At 39.6% G+C, this 18602-nt stretch overlaps 1 protein-coding gene across 3 annotated transcripts in view; it reads right to left on the bottom strand.

Moving 5' to 3' along the window:
• Positions 1 to 18602, bottom strand: part of clybl (citrate lyase beta like) — a 73720-nt gene that overhangs the window by 29728 nt on the left and 25390 nt on the right. For 2 of the 3 annotated variants that reach the window (XM_053495755.1, XM_053495754.1), the window contains one exon: positions 1936 to 2143. In XM_053495755.1, the coding sequence (XP_053351730.1) occupies positions 1936 to 2143 (208 nt within the window). Of the gene's footprint in view, positions 1 to 1935; positions 2144 to 13702; positions 13810 to 18602 lie in introns of those variants that run through there. The other variant, XM_053495757.1, reaches the window with a different exon arrangement.

Raw genomic sequence — 18602 nt, forward strand, 5'->3', positions numbered from 1 at the left:
ACGCTCCAAACTGTGCACCAGTCTATAGGGCAGAACAGCAGAGTCTCTCTCAGGGACAGAAGAAGCAAAGGCATCACCTGAATGCACAATGAGAGGACTGAATGCTCTCCCTGCTTCCATCAGTGTATAAGCTGAAACGTCTGTACGGACCATGTAGCATCTGTCATCTGACATCAGAGCACACAGAGGTGAACAGGCTACAGACTACTTTCACGGCCAAAATAAAAAAAGAATAAACACTGTTAAACGCTGCTCTCGTAACATTAACCTACAAGAAACAAAAAAAAAAAAAAACAGAACTTTGTGGTGCCTTGCTGCATAGACAAAATTACTGTGAAAAAAAAACAAAACAGAAATCTCTGACGCTAAAAGAAGTCAATCTCTTATCCAGCGGCTTCAAAACTGTTACCGAGTCTTGATTTTCTTGTTACTCAGACTTCGCAGGCCTATATGAGCACAGCTGGGCCGCAGGAAGAAGTGTCATTCAGTGGCATGGAAATAAAATGTCTGTACACAACACAACTCACGCAGATTTTCAATTGCCAGGATGCATAAAACAGCCGAGAGAGTGGGAGTGAAGGAGAGGGAGCCGTAGAGCGAGGTGCTTTTTATTATTGAGTTAATAACTCATTTTTACATTACGCACTAGTGTGCTAACGAATAAATAATGGAATCCAGCTCTCAGTGTACGTGTGCCAAAGTCTTTAAAGTCAGCATATGGGTTTTAAAATAGACTCCGACTTGTTCTGCGGACTGTAAGTGTTTTTGTAGATTTGGCAGATTTAAACGATCAAAAAGCTGAGGTGTAATAGGATTACTTGACGGCCTCTGTTCAGTACAAATGTTATTTTTCAGGGTGTGCCATTAGCATTCTTTTTCTACTTCTTTTTTTTTTTAGAGAGTAGAGAGAGTTAAATCTATCAGGCTTGCCAAAATATGTGCGAGCTACGCTGGGAGAGAACCAATGCCCTTTCGTAATGCAATTTTCCTCTGCTCAGATCACCTTGCGTTATTATTCTTCAGCAGAATAATCCTGTAGAGGCAGAACCACACTGATTTGAAGGATATTTTCATCTGTTAGTGGGATCACTCGTCTGAAACAGTAAAAATATATCTGCACCATTACATTTAAAGCTTTTTTTTGTTGTTATCAGCATGTGTGCCAACACATAACTGTTACACCTAAAGACAGTATTTTGGTACCTCGTTTCAATCAAAGGAAGAAAAAAAAACAACAACAACAAAAAAGAAACAAGACAGAAAGCCCAAACTTTTAATGGCTGTCAAAGGCTGGATTAAGACACAATCAAGGAGTCTGAGCGACACAATAGATGTGAGAATGTTAAGCTAGTATTATTTTCAAGCATCGGTGGACACTTCGGTGACATTTTCCTTTGAAACCCTTTTTCCACTTAGCAGTGATGGAGAAATAAGAGGGTGTTGGAAAACATTGAGCCCCATCACTTTTTTCAAAGGGTCACAGTTGACCTCTCTCAATCAGGAATAGCCTCTGGCCATATCAATCATCTTTATTATCACGACTTAAAAACCTTTGTTAGGTGACTTCTTTCCTCCAGCCCCTCTTTATCCTGGGCTCCAATCACAATTTCATGGCAAGGCAAACAGGGCCAATTGGCAGGCTGTGTGGGCGGGTCGAGAATGCTTTTAACCTGCTGCATCTGCTGACTTCCTGCTGGTATCCCAGTGTGAAGTGGGCACCTTGTTTCAGGAGAATGTGATAGGGGGCATTTCTTGCCTTTATGATGACATAATGGGAAGGAAATGTGCTTGTTTTAAACACGGTCCTTCGCTAGCTTTAAGCTGAGTGATTAAGCACTAGCACCTGTCTGAACAGGGGGCTGTAAAAGATTTGCTTTTTTTTCATGTGGAGTCAGGTGATGCCAAGATAATGAAGGCCATGCCTGCAGTGGGTACCTTCTTGTTAAGGGCGACGCCATCCTCGCAGTCCAAGACAGCGCAGTCCACATTTAGAGAGGTGATCTTCCTGAGTTTGCGCTCGTCGTTGCCTGGTACGTAGAGGACGGCTCGTCGTGGGATGTACTTCAGAGACGGAGAGCCAGGGCTATGGTGGGCTCGCCAACTTCCCTGCTGCCACGCTGCCACGAGCACCCTCTGGGCTATCCTGAACACAAACAAAAACAAATTAAAAGATAATACATCAAAGTGCATATCGCTATGATATTGAATGTTGTTTATTTTTTAGTTTGCTATTCGTTTCTTCATGACGCTCAAATGAAAGCAAGAATGGACGCTATCTGTGTCAGTGTCATTCCGGCATGTTTAACACAATGACAAAGTTTGTTTTTCCTTTAAGCCACCCATTCAAGTGGACGAGTGCCACTGACCTGCGCTTTAAGCGCCTTTATTACCCACAACATCACAGTCAATTGTTCTCCTTTAATGCGAATACACAAAGGCTTAACAGGTCTAGCTGCATACATCTATTTATGGTCTACTCCGTGCTAAAAGAGCCAGAAACAGAAAGGGATCCTACGAAATAATTAAAGTTCGGACAACGCAACAAATCCGCATAACAATTCGAGTTAATTACTCCTGGAAGCAAGGCTCACTAGAAGCAAACAGTAATGCTGTTAATCTAAACGGCCAAAGTTTTGCCTCGAGAGCCAAGATTTCGGCTTCACTTTGCTCACTGCCTAATGAAAATGTCCAACTTTATTGTTTCAGCTTCTTCCAATACATTTTATCACACACACCAGTAGTTGCAGTTATGGCACACGTTTTAATTATTTGTTCTTTAGGTCAGGCTGCTCAAACAATTAGCACTAATGAATGGGCCAAATAATTGGGATCACATACAGCTAATTATAGCCAGGAACAGTACTCGTCTGGCTGTTCCCTCTCATTGCCCTTAGAAGAAGAATATCAGTAGATTGTGCTCCCCTTCCATCCAGGGAAAGGGTGTGTAGGGGGGGTAAATAAAGCGGACGGGGGAACGGTGGGCTTTAGATGAAAAGGAGGGGGGTAAAGTATTCTCCCTTCTTTCTTTGTTGTGTAAAGGAGCTAAAGTCACTTCAATAGGCACTTAATCCCATCCTCCACGCTTACAATTGCCTTCCAGTATCAATCAGGCATAATCTCAACTAAGATGATGCAGCTATACCAAGCAATTAAAAGCAATTCATGTAGTTATGGCTGCGAGCACTTTGCGGGCCCAAGTACACAGAGCCTCTGCGGGGATCCTGAATGCTGTAGTGTTTAAATTTGATCAGAAACAATACCTCACGTGGGGATGAGAAGGGAATATGCAAAGGAGAACGGGAGGAACTTGCTGTTGCATGACGGACAAAACAAAACAGCAGAGCACCTACACTAACTGACCAAAATGAAAAATAAGCAAGGTTGGAGGGAAGATTATGGAAAACAGCAATGTGTGCTTGACCAGTTTTGGCAGAGTGATTACGTTTCCAACATTTCCGCTCAAAAAAAAAGAAACATTTTTGGCAGTCATTGTGGTAGCTCGTGGACCTTGCAGAACCTCACGAAACATTGAAATGGTCAAATGGTCATGGTGCCCAACACTGTATTCCACGAGTCAAACTGTGTAAACGAGATAGGGGTGTTATACACCTTTGATACAAATATACAATGTAAAGCATAAAGAAAAAAAAAACACAGGTTTGGTGTTTTATACTCTTGCAAAACTGTGCGAGATCCAAATCGCGAGGGTATTCCTCATGATGCAGCCGACTATTTTTTTATTTAAAAAAAAAAAATTTTGTGTGCTTAAATGAATGCCATTATGTCTCAATGAGAATTTTCAGAAATTAGGATTATTCACCATCAGGACAGATTTACAGGACAGCCGTTTCCTATCATCGTGCTCCCAGACTAATTCACTGAAACCAGTAAGGCCGACTCATGTCTTCCGAAAATATTGCATATTATTGTAAATATTGTTATCTGGTGCACTGCAATGTCTATTTTTTATATAATACATGTGAGCTACTTCTTTGATTTGTTCGCATTTACGAATGTTTGTAAGTCCGGTTTGTAAGTCTGTTCATATCTGTAGAAATTCATAACTCGAATGTTCGTAAGTCGGGAGCCAAAACGAAACAGAAAAGTTCCCTCACGATTACCTGATCACCTACTTGATTATCTGAGGCTTTGTCATCCAGATAAGAATAACTTAGCAACCGATAGCTTCTGTTAAGCTGATAATCTTTATATGCAGTACTGGTTTTCGTAACTTATTAAAAGAGAAACAAGCGTGTGAAAAATGATGAACAAGCTAACAAGCAGAGTAATTTGCAGAAGTTTAAATTCACGGCATTTGGCAGATGCACTTATCCAGAGCGACAAAGTGTTTATAGCAAGTAGCATTTGCTTAAGTTCCTGTCTAAAACACAAATAATAAAAGTGCAGTAACTACCAGACACTCACTCTAATAAACACCTAGGCTGCTGTCTCATTGTTTTGATATCAGAGAGAACCGAGATCTATTCTTTTCATTTACATTATAGCATATCCAGAGCAACTTCAATTTTTTACCCCATTATATATCTGAGCCCTAAGGGTTAAGGGCTTTGCTCAAGGGCCCAACAGGGGCAACTTGGTAGTGGTGGTGGGGTTTGAGCCTGGGACCTTCAGGACTGTAGTCCAATGCCTTAACCACAAGCTTAGGTGGTGTACATTTAGGCATTTGGCAGATGCTCTTATCCAAAGCAACTTACAAAAAGTGTCACTGGATAGATACTTACACTGGGTTACTAGGTTACTAACTAAGTGCCATCAGTCAAACACAGTTGGGAAGAGTATTTTTTTTTATTTAAATTTTTTGGGTGGAGGGGTATGGGAGTGGGGTGGGGGGATTAGTCCAAGTACTGAAGAAACAGAAATGTCTTGAGTCGTCTTTTAAAGATTGTTAAAGACTCTGCTGTACGGACATCTAGAGGAAGTTCACTGCACCACTTAGGTGCCAGAACAGGAAAGAGTCTGGATGACTGTCTTCCTTGATCGCCTGAGAGATGGTGGAATGAGGCGAACAGTGCTGGAGGATCGGAGGGAACGTGGTGCAGTGAGTGGTGTAATTAGAGCAGAGAGGTAAGTGGGTGCTGGGCCTTTGCAGTAGTCCAGTCTTGAAATAACAAGGGACTGAACAAGCACCTGAGTAGCCTGTGAAGAAAGAAATGGGCGGATTCTTCTGATGTTGTATAGAAGAAATCAACAAGAGCGAGTAAGGTTAGGGATGTGTGGGGAAAATGACAAATGATTGTCCATAGTTACCCCAAGATTGCGGGCAGTGGCTAAAGCAGTGATCTGTTGTCCAGGGAGATCACAAGGTCACCTAGGCTGGTGTAGAAAAATGTAATTTAGTGGCGTTTGCATTAACTTGTTCAGTACTTCTGTTGCAAATAAAACAATGCTATAAAATATGATATGCTTTTTGCTTCATAAAATAATGTGCAGGTAATGTTAACAAATACTGACATTTCAAGCTTTCTAATTAATAGCCAACTCTGTTCTAGGGCTGAATCCCAAATACTGAAAAATGGAAAGCTACTTTCACAATCTACGTAGGGGGCACAATCACTTGTTCCACACAACAAGTAGTCCCCTTGTCCAAAGTTTAAAAAGGGATTTGAGATTCAGCCTTGTGTTAGAAGTTAGTTAGTATTGTAGCTCCAAACACAACCTGGATAGATCAGAGCCAACTCAAAATGACTTAAAAGCAATTTCTAAAAAGAAATCCTGTTTGAGATGACATAATGTTTTCAGATGTGTTTTCTTGCTGAAAGTGCTTTCTTGATTTTGAATGTGGGTTTTGGAACTGGCATCTGGAAAGCAGGATCCCATTTGCCATCCAGAAGTGTGTGGGACCATGGGGACAGACGTCATGACATCTGCAAAAAATGAATAGGATTTCAAAACGTGATGGGAATAAGCCTGAAGCAGCTGCCTAATGGGAGATATGGCATTTTGGCAGGGGAGGCATCTAAAAGTCAATCTAGCTGGCAGACTAGTTATTATATAAACTGAGTGGTTCGGAGTATTCGTGTCATTATGGTTAGAAGCTACATTATTGTCGTGTTACAATAAACTGTCACAGCTGCACCCGTGGTTTAAACCACATATCTAAAAGACTTTAAAACACAGGGAAGCAACGTTCCAGAAAAAATGTAAAAACTGGGAAAACTGTATTTTACACACTATATCGCCATTTTCATACCAGGCTGTGATAATTAGTTGGCCACTTTAGAAATCTACCTACCAACCAAAAGGCATTTTATTTGGAAACAAAAAAGCAATTAAATAAAATGGGAAAAAATTTCCTTTTTCCAGTATTCTGAACAGTACACCTGTTAGTATAACTTTGACAGCATGAAATTAGTTTTTAATTATACTTTAATCTATAATGTAATTCTATGACATCTAATATATTAATATTTGGTTGAGCTTGTATGCTGTCCCTAATGCTTTATTAGCTAAGGTAAAAAAAAAAATCAGGGCATTATGGTCTTTATCGCTTACCCATACTTTATGTTGTGTAGGAGGCTGGTCACTGTCCACTGCAGTGTTTGGTCTTTTGGTGAATAAAGGAATAAGAATTAATCATATTTAATACATAAATCAGTATGTAATTTATTAATTGCAATTAATGTTCACATGTTTGAAATAATTTGTGTTAAGTAATGCACTCTTACATTATGAAGACTTTATTTAATACTTAAATACATTCTAAAACAGCAGTAGAAAAGCTCTCAACATGCAATCAAGGGATCGTTTGGATCCCTGTGATGCTACAAATATCTAAGGCTGAGACTCATGGGGCAATTGGTTTGAGTGGCCCGAAAGTGTGGCCCACGTGCTGCATCTCCTGTGTTTGATGTCAGAGTGTGATGCACTCATTGAGAGCTTATTTTAAGACTTCTAATTGGCCAATATGGCTTTATGATTACAGGTTTATCACTTGCTGTGGTTTTGGCATGCTTATACAGTGCGTTTGTGTGTTTTCATGAAGCCAAAGAGAGTTTTTTGTTTTATTAAAATTAAATTGATCTCAAAACTATAATTTGGGCCTAAATTTGTAGGCACTCAAGCTACCTAAAGACCTAAAAAGATGTAAAAGAAATGTTAGAGAAGGCAGTGTATCCAGATCATTTCTCCACTTGTTTGGAAAAGTTTTATCTTCTCCACTGATTCACAGCATGGCAAGTCTAAAAAGCAAAACAAAACAGCGGTCGTATAGCTCTTTTAATGTGTGAATATGTTAGGATATCATACAATAGGATATCAACAAGAACATCCCCTGACAAACTGTTGGAACGATCCCATAATGCAGCATGACGTGATGTCGATTCCTAAGCCCTTAATCCTGAATTTCACTTTATACTCACTAGGTGTTTGCCTAAACCAGAGGAAGCTTATTCCTTTCCCTTTTTTTTTCTTTCATGGCTTGTTACTGTAAAGATCCAGTATCTGCTGTTCTTCTAATGTAACCTCCTTATTTAAAGTAAGCAGGCTAAGAGTAATCCTCTGATACAATGCGCTTATGGGAAGCTACAGGAAAATGAGCGGCCTGGGCATACCTACTGAGGAGTAAAGTAAGCAACTGTAAAGTCAGGAAAAGTACTCTTCCTTGAGAATTAAGTCAAAGGTCCTACACAAGCAGAAACATTCTTTCACTCCCTCTAACAACCCTGTATAAGCCAAAGCCAAAGACACGCACCCTTCTCTTTACTGGCTGCTAGCTAACAGAGGGCTTTCATTTACTGCCACAACATACTGTACTGATTTTATGATGCCGTACAGACCAAAGAAATCTAAATTAGCTTAAATGTCAGCTCACTTATAGAAACACTGTCAAAAGACACATATGCTTTTAGTCTTGTTGCAGGCACTGAATAATGCCTTAAAGTTCACATTGTTTTCATTATATTTTAACTTTATAAAGACTCATGTCTTGACACTTAATGGTGATTTGGGCTTTCAAATCTCAATGGAAAGGACTGCAATACAACTTTAACACACGTGTCAGTAGCTATGTGGGTTACATACATAAAAAAAAACAAAAAAAAAAGAAAAACTTTACAATTTAAACTTCAAAATATATTTGAAGCCTTTAATTTGATCACAGCAGCGATTAATATATTTAAGCAGGCAATGATTAAAAAAAAACTTAACTGATATAGACTAAATAGCTGTGTGGCTATAAAACAAGCAAGACTAATCTGAAAAAAGGCTTTAATTTGCTAGGGAGCATAAAACCTTCTTTTTTTTTTTGCAAAAAAAAAAAAAACAGTGCAGTACAGTAAACACTATTCCAGAGGAATGGGTGTGTCAGGGTAATAAGAGAAGCGAATAAGGCGATGAACCCACCATGCACAGAGCCCAAAGTGCAAGCCTATGGAGGCAGTGTTATGATCTGGGGTTGTTTCAACTGGTCATGTCAAGACTCAGCAATGTTATGTGGCAATAAAATTAAGTTAGCTGACTACCTGGATGTACTAAATGACCAGGTTATCACATTAATTAAGTTTCTTTCTTTGATGCATTGGCATATTCCAGGATAAAGGGCTCAGATTGTGAAAGGGCAGTTCTGAAAGGGTGAGGGATTATTTTGACTCATGAATTGGCCATCGCATTTTAGGAGGATTTATGGTATACTGTAGGATGGGGTACACCATGGACAATTTGCTAATGGTGGACAATGATGCCAATCTATCACAAGGCACGCACACACACACAGACACACACACACAGACAGACGCACAGACAGACGCACAGACAGACGCACTAGGCTAATTGATGTTTCCAAATTGCTTGTAATCTGCACTTTGGATTGTTGGAGGAAAGCGGAGAATCCGGAGTAAAGCCATCAAGCATGGGGAGAACATGCAAACTCCACAGACCTGAGTCGGGAATCGAACCCTTGACCCAAGAACCCAAACAGGCAGGGAAACAAAATATTCAAGTTCAATACAATATTCAAGCATTTTACTTACATTTTCACACTGACTTTAAACATTCATAATTATGTCAGTAAAAATAATACCTTTATCTCTATGCCTGTTGTGCCTAACTAAGTAAATCACCTTTTCTCTTTTTTTCTCTTGTCTAAAACAATGAATAAGGGCTAACATTAGGATAAATGTAGTAATAAGAGCGCTACACAATATTAATAACTGTATAAAGCGATAAGTATCTCTGCTTGCTAACATTCAGAGAAGTCCCTCAATCCCACATCTGGCCAGCATTAGTCCCAATAAACTATGATATATATTTAACAATCCCTAAAGTAAGCCTGTAGAGCATTTTAAAATTTAGCCATGTTGCACGTTTCATTTATTTACATGTTTTACTTAAAAGGTCATCATAGCACAGGGCAACATGTCCACATTGTAAAGTTACCAGACTGTACTTCTGTTCTTGGTCAGGCTTTTAAAACCTCCTTCTCTTTGGTACTTTTATATGGCTGTAGAAAGAACTGCTTCTCAATAGGTTTAATTATCATCATTATTATTATTATAATTATTATTATGATGATGATGATGATGAATAATTTAATATAATTTTGTATATAAAAGTTCAATGATCCATTAATTAAGTCCGTTTCATTTGTTGTCCTACTTGCATTACTCGGATATTAACAATTTTAAATGTTGGAAATTGCATAAATACTCCTAAGAACAATTTAAGAATAAATCATACATCACCAGCTACATTTGATTAATTTTTGGTTTCTTATTTTTGTTCTTTCTCTTTCTTAAAATTATCCTTATATTATACATTAAACTCTGTTAAGGGGGGGTCCATGAACCTAAACACCATCAAGAACTTCAAAAGAATACTGTTTTTCCTAATGACAGTTTGCAAAATTGGTTTACTGGACAGTTAATGGCTTGCTCAATTAACATGTAACAGCCACTCTGCCTCTGACTTTACAGACTTTTTGTTTGCAATTGCCCCCTCCCTCTGATTCTGAACTTCACTTCTGCTTTCTGAATGCAGGGAACGGTCATACAGCTTAAATACATAAGGGAATGGTCATACATGCTCCTGGAAATTCCATGCTGTTTATAATTATCAGAAAAAAAGAGTCAGAAAGGGTACCTTGCTGTGTCCTCCAATTTCTATAATGTGTGCAATAATGTATAATTTTTGCTGCATTCTCTGTTGTTTTGTGTCGTACACTGACAAGTAAGGATGGTTATTTAAAACAGCAGTAAAGGTGAAGATCTCTACATACAAAGTTTTCGAAAAAAATGCCAAATTTGTACAATTTCTTCCAAAAAAAATGCTAGTGCAAGTGCTATACCTTTGCGACAACATGAAATACAACAATAAGACACACCATCAGCAATAAAGGATTAATAAAGGAAAATTTATTCACTGACCTCCACTTTATCCCACTCAGGGTAATGTTAGATCCAGAGGAAGTCTTAGGAGTACTCTGTGCAAGGCAGGGAATGCAGCATTGATAGGACGCCAGTCCAAAGCTGGGCATCAAAGAGTCACATAATCACACTAAAACCCAAATCAGAAAGGAGGGAGGAAAGCAAAGAACTCGAATGAAGACTACAAGTAACAGTTCATGCAGACAGTAACTGAAGTTCAGGATTGAACCAGGGGCCCTAGCACTAAGCAGGGCATTTCTGTTTGCTATGCCACAATAACTGCATTTACCCAAATATTCCACTAACTATGCGAATAATAGCTTAATTAAAAATAAAATTCCATCAAGTAAAAACATTAATGGAAAAAGTCTGACTTGATCCAGCCCAATCTGAATGGATTATGAATCAAAATGAAATGAGTGGTGTAAACTTTTGATGATACATTCATTTACCATGTAAACACTTAATCCGACCGTTTCTCTTTTGTTGGAATAAATATATTCGTTTTGCGCATATTTGCCCAACATGGAGGTAAGATTAGGTGCTATGATGAGTTTCAGGGGAACAACTCTCTTTGCCATCTGCATTTACTTTCATCCATTGGGTCTCTGGATGATGAAAGGGCACTGATTGGCTCCCCATTTTATATGTAGTAAAGCAACTAACCAATCATAGATGAGACCGAATTCATTTTAACCAGTTCCACAGGATGCGGGACTTATCAGTAAAGATAAGAAGGCTAAACCTAACCTAAGTGGGAGAAATATTATACCTTTTTCTTCTTCCCATTCTTCTGTTATATTTCCAACAGATTAAATGCTTCACAGGAGATTGTACTACTTTGCACATGTCAAAAAGTTATATTCTGATTAAATGTAAATGCACCTCTTGTCAGATCAGCGTCAGGTCAGGTGGAAAATGAATTCAATAAACATGATGACCTAAAACACTGTAATTATGAATTTTACCTTTCATAAAAAAATATATATTTTGCAAATATATCACATAGGGAGCTGACACGGTGGTTTGCATGTTCTCCCCGTGCTTGGTGGGTTTTCTTCGGCCACTGCAGTTTCTTCTATGTACAGTATGCACCCACCTTGTGCCTGTATACAGGATAAAGCGCTTTAGAAGATGAGTGAGTGAGTGAGTGATCACCAAGGCAGGCTAGTTTGTTTCTGTTATTAAATACTGTAAATATTGTGTTGTATTGCTCATGTTCCTTCCTATGTAATAATTTTTTTATTTTTGATTATGTTTATTTTCGTCTTTATACCCGGAACTGTCACTATATGTTTGCACATTGTTTTTTGCTGCTGTAACGTTAAAATTTCCCCCCTGTGGGATAAATAAAGATATATCTTATTTTAAATTACACATATTGGAATAAGTATGCAACCATACTATTAATATTTACTGCATAATTATATAATTTTATATTTAACAGCATAATTATTCAAAATTACTCATCACTTCCACTTCGCAAAAAAAAAATCAAGAATTAATCTGAATAAAAGTAAACAAATAGGTTTTTCATTGTAATACAGTACTTTTAGCTGTACATACTATATTTATTACTCCAAATGTCCATACTGTATCTCTATTTGGAGTTAAACCTGTAGTGTATCCACTCAATTATTAAATCATATTACGATATGCCCCCTGAAATACTAGAGAGAAAAAAAAAACTCCACTGTAAAAATGGCAGCAATAGCAGCACTGTCTGTGGATTCTGGCTCTGACAGTTCCTCACCTTCAGCTCAAGTTTATAATTGGTCTCAGCTAGCGCCTGGGACTGTTTAATGCCACTTGCGCAGTTATTTTTGCTTGTAACTGTACGTGATATTTTCTAATGAGTAACTTTCTGCTTCCCAATATCTTTTTTTAAAGAAGTAGCTAAATATTGACGCATGACGCACTAATTGATGCATGTTCATGTCAATGAACTTTGTATTACTTTGTACCACAAGCTTTATATCTGACTGCTCGCTCACATCAAGAAAAAAAATTAAAAGCTCTAGAGTGTTAGTGAATCAAGCCTTCTAGGAAAGAGAAAATCTGTCCATGCTAAATAAAACATGGATGTACTTATTTTTTTATTTTCGGGTGACCACATGGTAGCACTAATATCACAAGATGTTGGAGGAAAATACTACAGGTGAGGATATTCTTTCTCAGTATTTTTTTAATACATGTTTTTTTTTCTTGCTCAAAGTATGAAAAAAGTCCCTTCTCACCACATGTTACTTATAGTGCAGAATCCAGTCATGCTGAAGGGTAAGAATTAAAGCACTATGCTTGATGGCACATCAAAAAAACATAAACTGAATGATTCCTGTAAACAATTTAAATCCCTGTTTGTGCACATTGTTTTATTTTATATAATGCATGCTTTAAAGATTTACCTGGACAGTAGGCTTAATCACACTCGCTGCTTCTACCAACCACTTATTGTTGTTTTACACATTTATACAAAGAACATAAAAATTCTACATCTAGAAGTATTTGGCGTCTGTGTAGAGCAGAATACACCAATTATTCATAACATTAAAATAAAAAACATTAATATTCTAGGAACTGTCTACTACTAGTTCATTGATCGAGGATGGCAGATCGACAGATTTTTAAAAAGTGTTGGCAAATATGCTTACACACACGCACAGAATATAAACACACAAACGCAGCATATATTACATACATATTTACACAGTATACAATTTATTTAAATGGGGGGATATGTAATTAAATAAAAAATATTTGTTACACACATTTCTCTGTTGTCAAAAGAAATATGTTGCCTATTTTGTGCCCTTTATCCCTTTGATTTACACAAAGACTGTCAATGACAGGCCTCTCAATATGCAAATTTTTTTGGACATGCCAGCATAAGCTGTGTCTAAAATGCACTAAATTAGGGATGTCTGTGTTTCCACTCTGCAACAAACATCATCTTTTTAATATGCAAAATAGTTTCAAGACCATCCATGCTTTAGCTTTTAAATTAAATTTGGAACTGAAGGGAAAAGAGATGAAACAGGAGGAAAAATCAATGCTGTGATGCATAAACATGAAATAAAGTGGGGGTGGAGGGGGGAGAGTCAAAGTTATCAATATTTTTACCCTTTTCATGCCTTATCCATGATGTACCCTCACACTTCCACAGAATTTCATTAAAACAATCCAAATAAAAGGGGTTTCTTGGTATGGTAGCTCACTTGGTTTAATAGTCTGAAGACAAGATTCAGGTCCAAAAAATGTGATCAAATGAAACGGTGCTGCTGAAAATGTTCAGACTGGAACAATTTCAACTTCTTGTCACTCACCCCCCTCCTGTCTCTATCATGCCTCTGTGTCGGTCTCTGTCTGTCTCTGACTGTAGCTGGAGAGGTATCTGATCCTCTTTAAACAGGATCAGCTGGTGGCTGCTGACCCTGGCAGCAGCAATGTAGAAGTGAGCTAGGCCGTGCCTTTTCCCTCCTCTCCAGCGCGCGCCTCATTAGGGTGGATTTTACGCCCTAATCTGTGCAATAAGGATGAAGTCATAGCAGTTATCTGTGCTGGCCAATTCTTCTTGTGGTAATCTCTTCTGATACAGCCCTGTTCTGTCATTCTTCCTGTCTCTTCATAGCATTACACACAATGCTCGACAAGCCTAAAGTCTAAGCTCTCCCTACAAACCCTCAAAGCACAGCCACATCAAATGTCAAAATTATATGGAAACATCACGGAGGAAATGTAATATTGAATTCTGTTAATACTTTATGAAGAAGCTTCTCCCAAATCATAGATGTTGAGCGGATACCTCCTCTGAAACGAGATCAAGAGTGAATATTTTCCCATTAATTTTCCTTTAGAAATAATTGAGGGAGGAACTTAAAAGTGAGGAGAACAAGTGTTGGGAGTGGGGAGGGCGTCAGGGTTAGCTTTTAACTTAGCATTTTTATTGACTCCGAGAAAACAAAATAAGAGAGCCTCACTAAGTGCGTGCACTCGGCAATAGCCATTCAGGCCTTTGGAGGCCCATTGTAGCACTTTGAAGGGCCTGAAAGGAAACCCCACTGGTGGAAATCCAGTGGAACATCTCCACAACAGAGCACAACTGTTCCCTTCTGCATGAATGGGAGGCAGATAAAAGACAAGATGGACTTCTAAAGTACAGCCAAAAACAAAGGCAACAAAAGTGCTGATCATGAGGGAATGACACAACTCGCTGCAGAGAAAAAGAGCCGCGAGACAATGGCACTCACAGCCAAGTGACACACTGAAGAATCGAAAAATCTACACAAGAAGAGTCCCCCCCACTCGCTCCCTCCACAGCACTGCCTGGAGAAAAAAAAAAAAAAAAAAACACACACACACAAGACGGTACAGAATTACTGTTGACTTTAAATGTTTTACAAAAAGAATTGATACTATAAAAATACTACAGATTGAGAAAGACTAATCCCAAAAGGGTGAGATCTAAACAAGACCAAATTTTCCTACAATGTCAGGGACACTTAGCGTGACAGGAAGAGGCTGAAAAAAAGCAAGACTGACTAGATAAGACTGAGCGGAAATGTGCTCCTGTCCCGAGTCAAGCTGTAGAAGGTGACAGCGGATCACTGGTATCCCCACACATAAGCAGCGCTACAGTGTCACTACTCAACACCCACTTCTCCCGCCTTCTCCCGTCTTCTCCAGCTCTACTTCTCAAGTGCCTCTTTGTGCACTCAAACAATTAGCTCCTAAACCCTCGAGTAACATTTCCCCACCTCTTTACTCCTTAATTCAACATGTGCTTGACTCTTAAAGAGACTTTCGCCTTTATATGGCTCAGACACGCATCACGAGCCCGAATGGAGCTTAAAGTGTAATTATTAATTGTGGGGCTCGGATTGTTATTCTAGGCGCTCACATAGTACGGAGAACGCCTCCCATCACTCGGATTTTGAATAATTAAAAAAAAAAAAAAAAAAACTGTCTCACAGTTAACTGGAGTCAGTGCCCATCGTCCATTCTAATGGATGGAAGGGCTTCATTTACAGTTAAATCATGCCACCTTGAAGAATGAGAGCAGACGAGGAGGGGCAGGGGACCTGAAAAAAAGAAGAGATTTGTTTGACATGTTTTTATAAAACCTCTCCAAATGATGCCCCCCGCCACCCTTCCAAGCCCAAGTCCCGACATTTTCATGCCCCATGACACGTTCGCACAGATTAACTAGTGATATGCATACAAAAAGCATTGAGATATTTTTATTTCCATGATTGGTGCATGTTGGATTGGTGAATTGCTGAAAGGAAACAAACAAACGAAAAGAGCAAAAGTAACAAGCGCAATTCATTTAGGGAAAAAGTGAGTATCGAATCGTTCTTGTTCACCTTCGCGTGGTTCTGCACGGTGGTGAATGTCACCATAGCAAATGATAATTATCAGAAACATGCTCATCCACATGATAATTAAACTAACATGTAATTCCTCATTTACAGTGCATTACCCCAGGAGCCCAGTGCCTGCAATGTGACATGAATAAAATTAATGTAAATCCAATTATCTTTCCCTAATAACGTAATGATAGATACTAAACAGTCACAATTACAATCAGCCTCCGAAACTCAAACTCCCTGATGCTTTGTTCTCTACGGTTTCCAGCAAATCTTCGGCACTTGAAATGTGTTACGGTGTTATAAAAATACGTTCCCAAGTGTGAGAGTATCCTAACTTGTGACTCCCAGGCTATAGCACGCAGCAGAAGGGGCCTGTCAGGCTGCTTAGTTAAAGGCTACAAAGCGCCCCGAGCCGTGAGCCGAGGTCGTTTTTAACCCTCTCTTTCTTTCCTCCTTCACTTTGGCTGATAAATGGATCAGCGCTGTAATTGATTAGCGAGAAGTTGAGAATTAAACCAGAGTTCAGCGCTAATAATGGCCTCTTGACAATAGCAGCCGGCGTAAAATGTAAAACGATAGCCTGCAGCCAGGTCGCCGTGAAAGCCGAGCGGCTCGAGCCGCTCTCAGGAGCCGCACACTTCTTTGGGTCTTTTTTCCCCTCTTGATAATGCTGTCAATTAAACTGACGGGAGCCATTACGGACGTGGCCTGTCAACTCACCTTCATAAAACAACCCGTAAAACAATAACAGGCTTATGACTTCATTATCTCGGCTTCTCCGAATTGCAGCCCAAACGCCAGCCTTGTTCTGGGTAGGTGTGGAGTTTTTCCATTACCTTAGTTCAGCCTAACACTTTGACAGGCAACACTGCTTGTTCAGGGATAAGGTAAGGGGGAAACGGAGATGCCCGTTCCGTCTATAAACAATTCTTTTTTTCTTTGCTTTTTTTTAATCAGGCCACATAAAAAAAGAAGCACCTCACCATGTTTAAAATCATTATTCCGGATAGTATTAATTATCCCATGTTGCCTTGTCTATAGTTACAAGCCAACATGACTAGGGGCCCCAAATGTTAACGTAAAATGTTCTCGTAGTTACCAGAAGGAGAAAGAGGGAGTAGAACAAGCAAAGAGAGGGGGGGGGGGCAAAACATAGGCTACTAATAAATGCTCCAATGGAATTATTTAAGAGTTACCACCACAGAACTACACAATGTCCGGGGTGGCCAGGGGACAGATGGAGGCTGCATCTGGGAGAGGAAACCTTTTGCCACAGCACCGCGCTTGATGAGCCACAGCTTTTATTTATTTCATGCAAATAGATCCAGGCTTTAAACAAACCTGACAGCGGGGTTGCGAGGTGTCCGGTGTTTGGAAAGGCTGAGCGTTTTTGCCCTGCTTTTTAGAGAATTTGTAGCATCCCGCAGTGCACAGCCGAACAGAGGTTTGTACTGTAAGATGATTTTGGAGCTGAAAGATGCAGGTGTGCTCCGGTGTGTGCACTGCCCTCTGTTTGCCTCCAGCATTCCGTTACAACTTGGAGAACTGCCGACTTTTCTGTCGACGTCTTCGGAATTCGAATTCGCTCTCATATTTGGACTCTTTCATTACTTTTATAATCTGGTTTCATGGCACACACTAGCACCTGAACATGTGCTGAAAATGCCTTCGCAATATTTTTATAAAACCACCCTTTAAATAAGATGTAAAGTGAGAACACTGAAGGGAAAGCGTAATTGGTCGGGACGGCCCTGGTGAAGACAAACATGCAGAACAATCATTTAGCAGCCAGTCTGATTTGAGTTGGGCTGTTAGTGTTGGTTTAGCATTGGGGGGGTTAGGAAGGAGGAGCAGAGTGACACAGGCAGGTCTATAGAGATTAGTGATTAGGAGGGCTGACTGATTAGCGTTTGTTTTAGACAGCAGCGCTAAGATTGACGGGCAACCACTGGGAGCTTTACTACCGTCTAGCCAGCACACACCAACACACACAGAAATGCACACAAAAAGTATTAAATCAAGCATATTATACTTTTAGTCAGTGATTGCGTTGGAAAAGCTGAAAGCCAGTCTCAACTGATTTGGTTGACGTCCAGAGAGATTTAAACACACCACTTCTCCTCTCTGTTATTCTTCATCTTTCTAAAAAACAGGTAGTGTGCTACAGCATTTCTCCTGCAGAGGCAGGGAGCTGACCAGACACGCATGCTATGGCAAAAGCTGTTTAAAGCGATAATATTTTACAACATGGACGTTACACCAAAACAGCCATCTATGCTTTATTAAACGCTGACAATCCATCTACCTATTTGGTGCCTATCTATACTCTTTACAAAAAGAATAGCACTGAGAAGAAATTCATTCAGTAACATTAAGACATCAGTGGGCTTTTTTTTGGTCAGAGGTGCACTGTCAAGACAGAAAAGATGGATTGTTTTGCCGCACCAGAGGTGGCGGAGGCCCAGCAGAAGGAGAATATGTTTCAAGCAGGCTTTGGCTATAGTGTTCAGGAGAGCAAAATGAAACAGGGTGTAGCAAACAGAACAGAAGGAACACACACATGCACACACGCACGCACACATTTGAGACTGCAAACTGCCATTTTTGGACCAACACTGCACCCACTGAAGACAGATGGGTCGGGTGGAAATATGGGAAGGCTATCCAAACAGGCCTTCGGATTTGCTCAGAAAGACAACACGCTCGTTCGATTTCCGCTCCAAACAGCATGTTTATGTGACGGAGCACTCCGATTTTTTGGACACGATTCCCTCCCTAATCCTAGACATGTCCCAAAACCTGTCGCTTATGTCCTGGTTGGCGTAACATGCCCTCCAGTGGTATGATAAAGATA

This window comes from Clarias gariepinus, chromosome 5 (assembly GCF_024256425.1).
Source record: "Clarias gariepinus isolate MV-2021 ecotype Netherlands chromosome 5, CGAR_prim_01v2, whole genome shotgun sequence".
Classification (NCBI taxonomy): Eukaryota; Metazoa; Chordata; class Actinopteri; order Siluriformes; family Clariidae; genus Clarias; species Clarias gariepinus.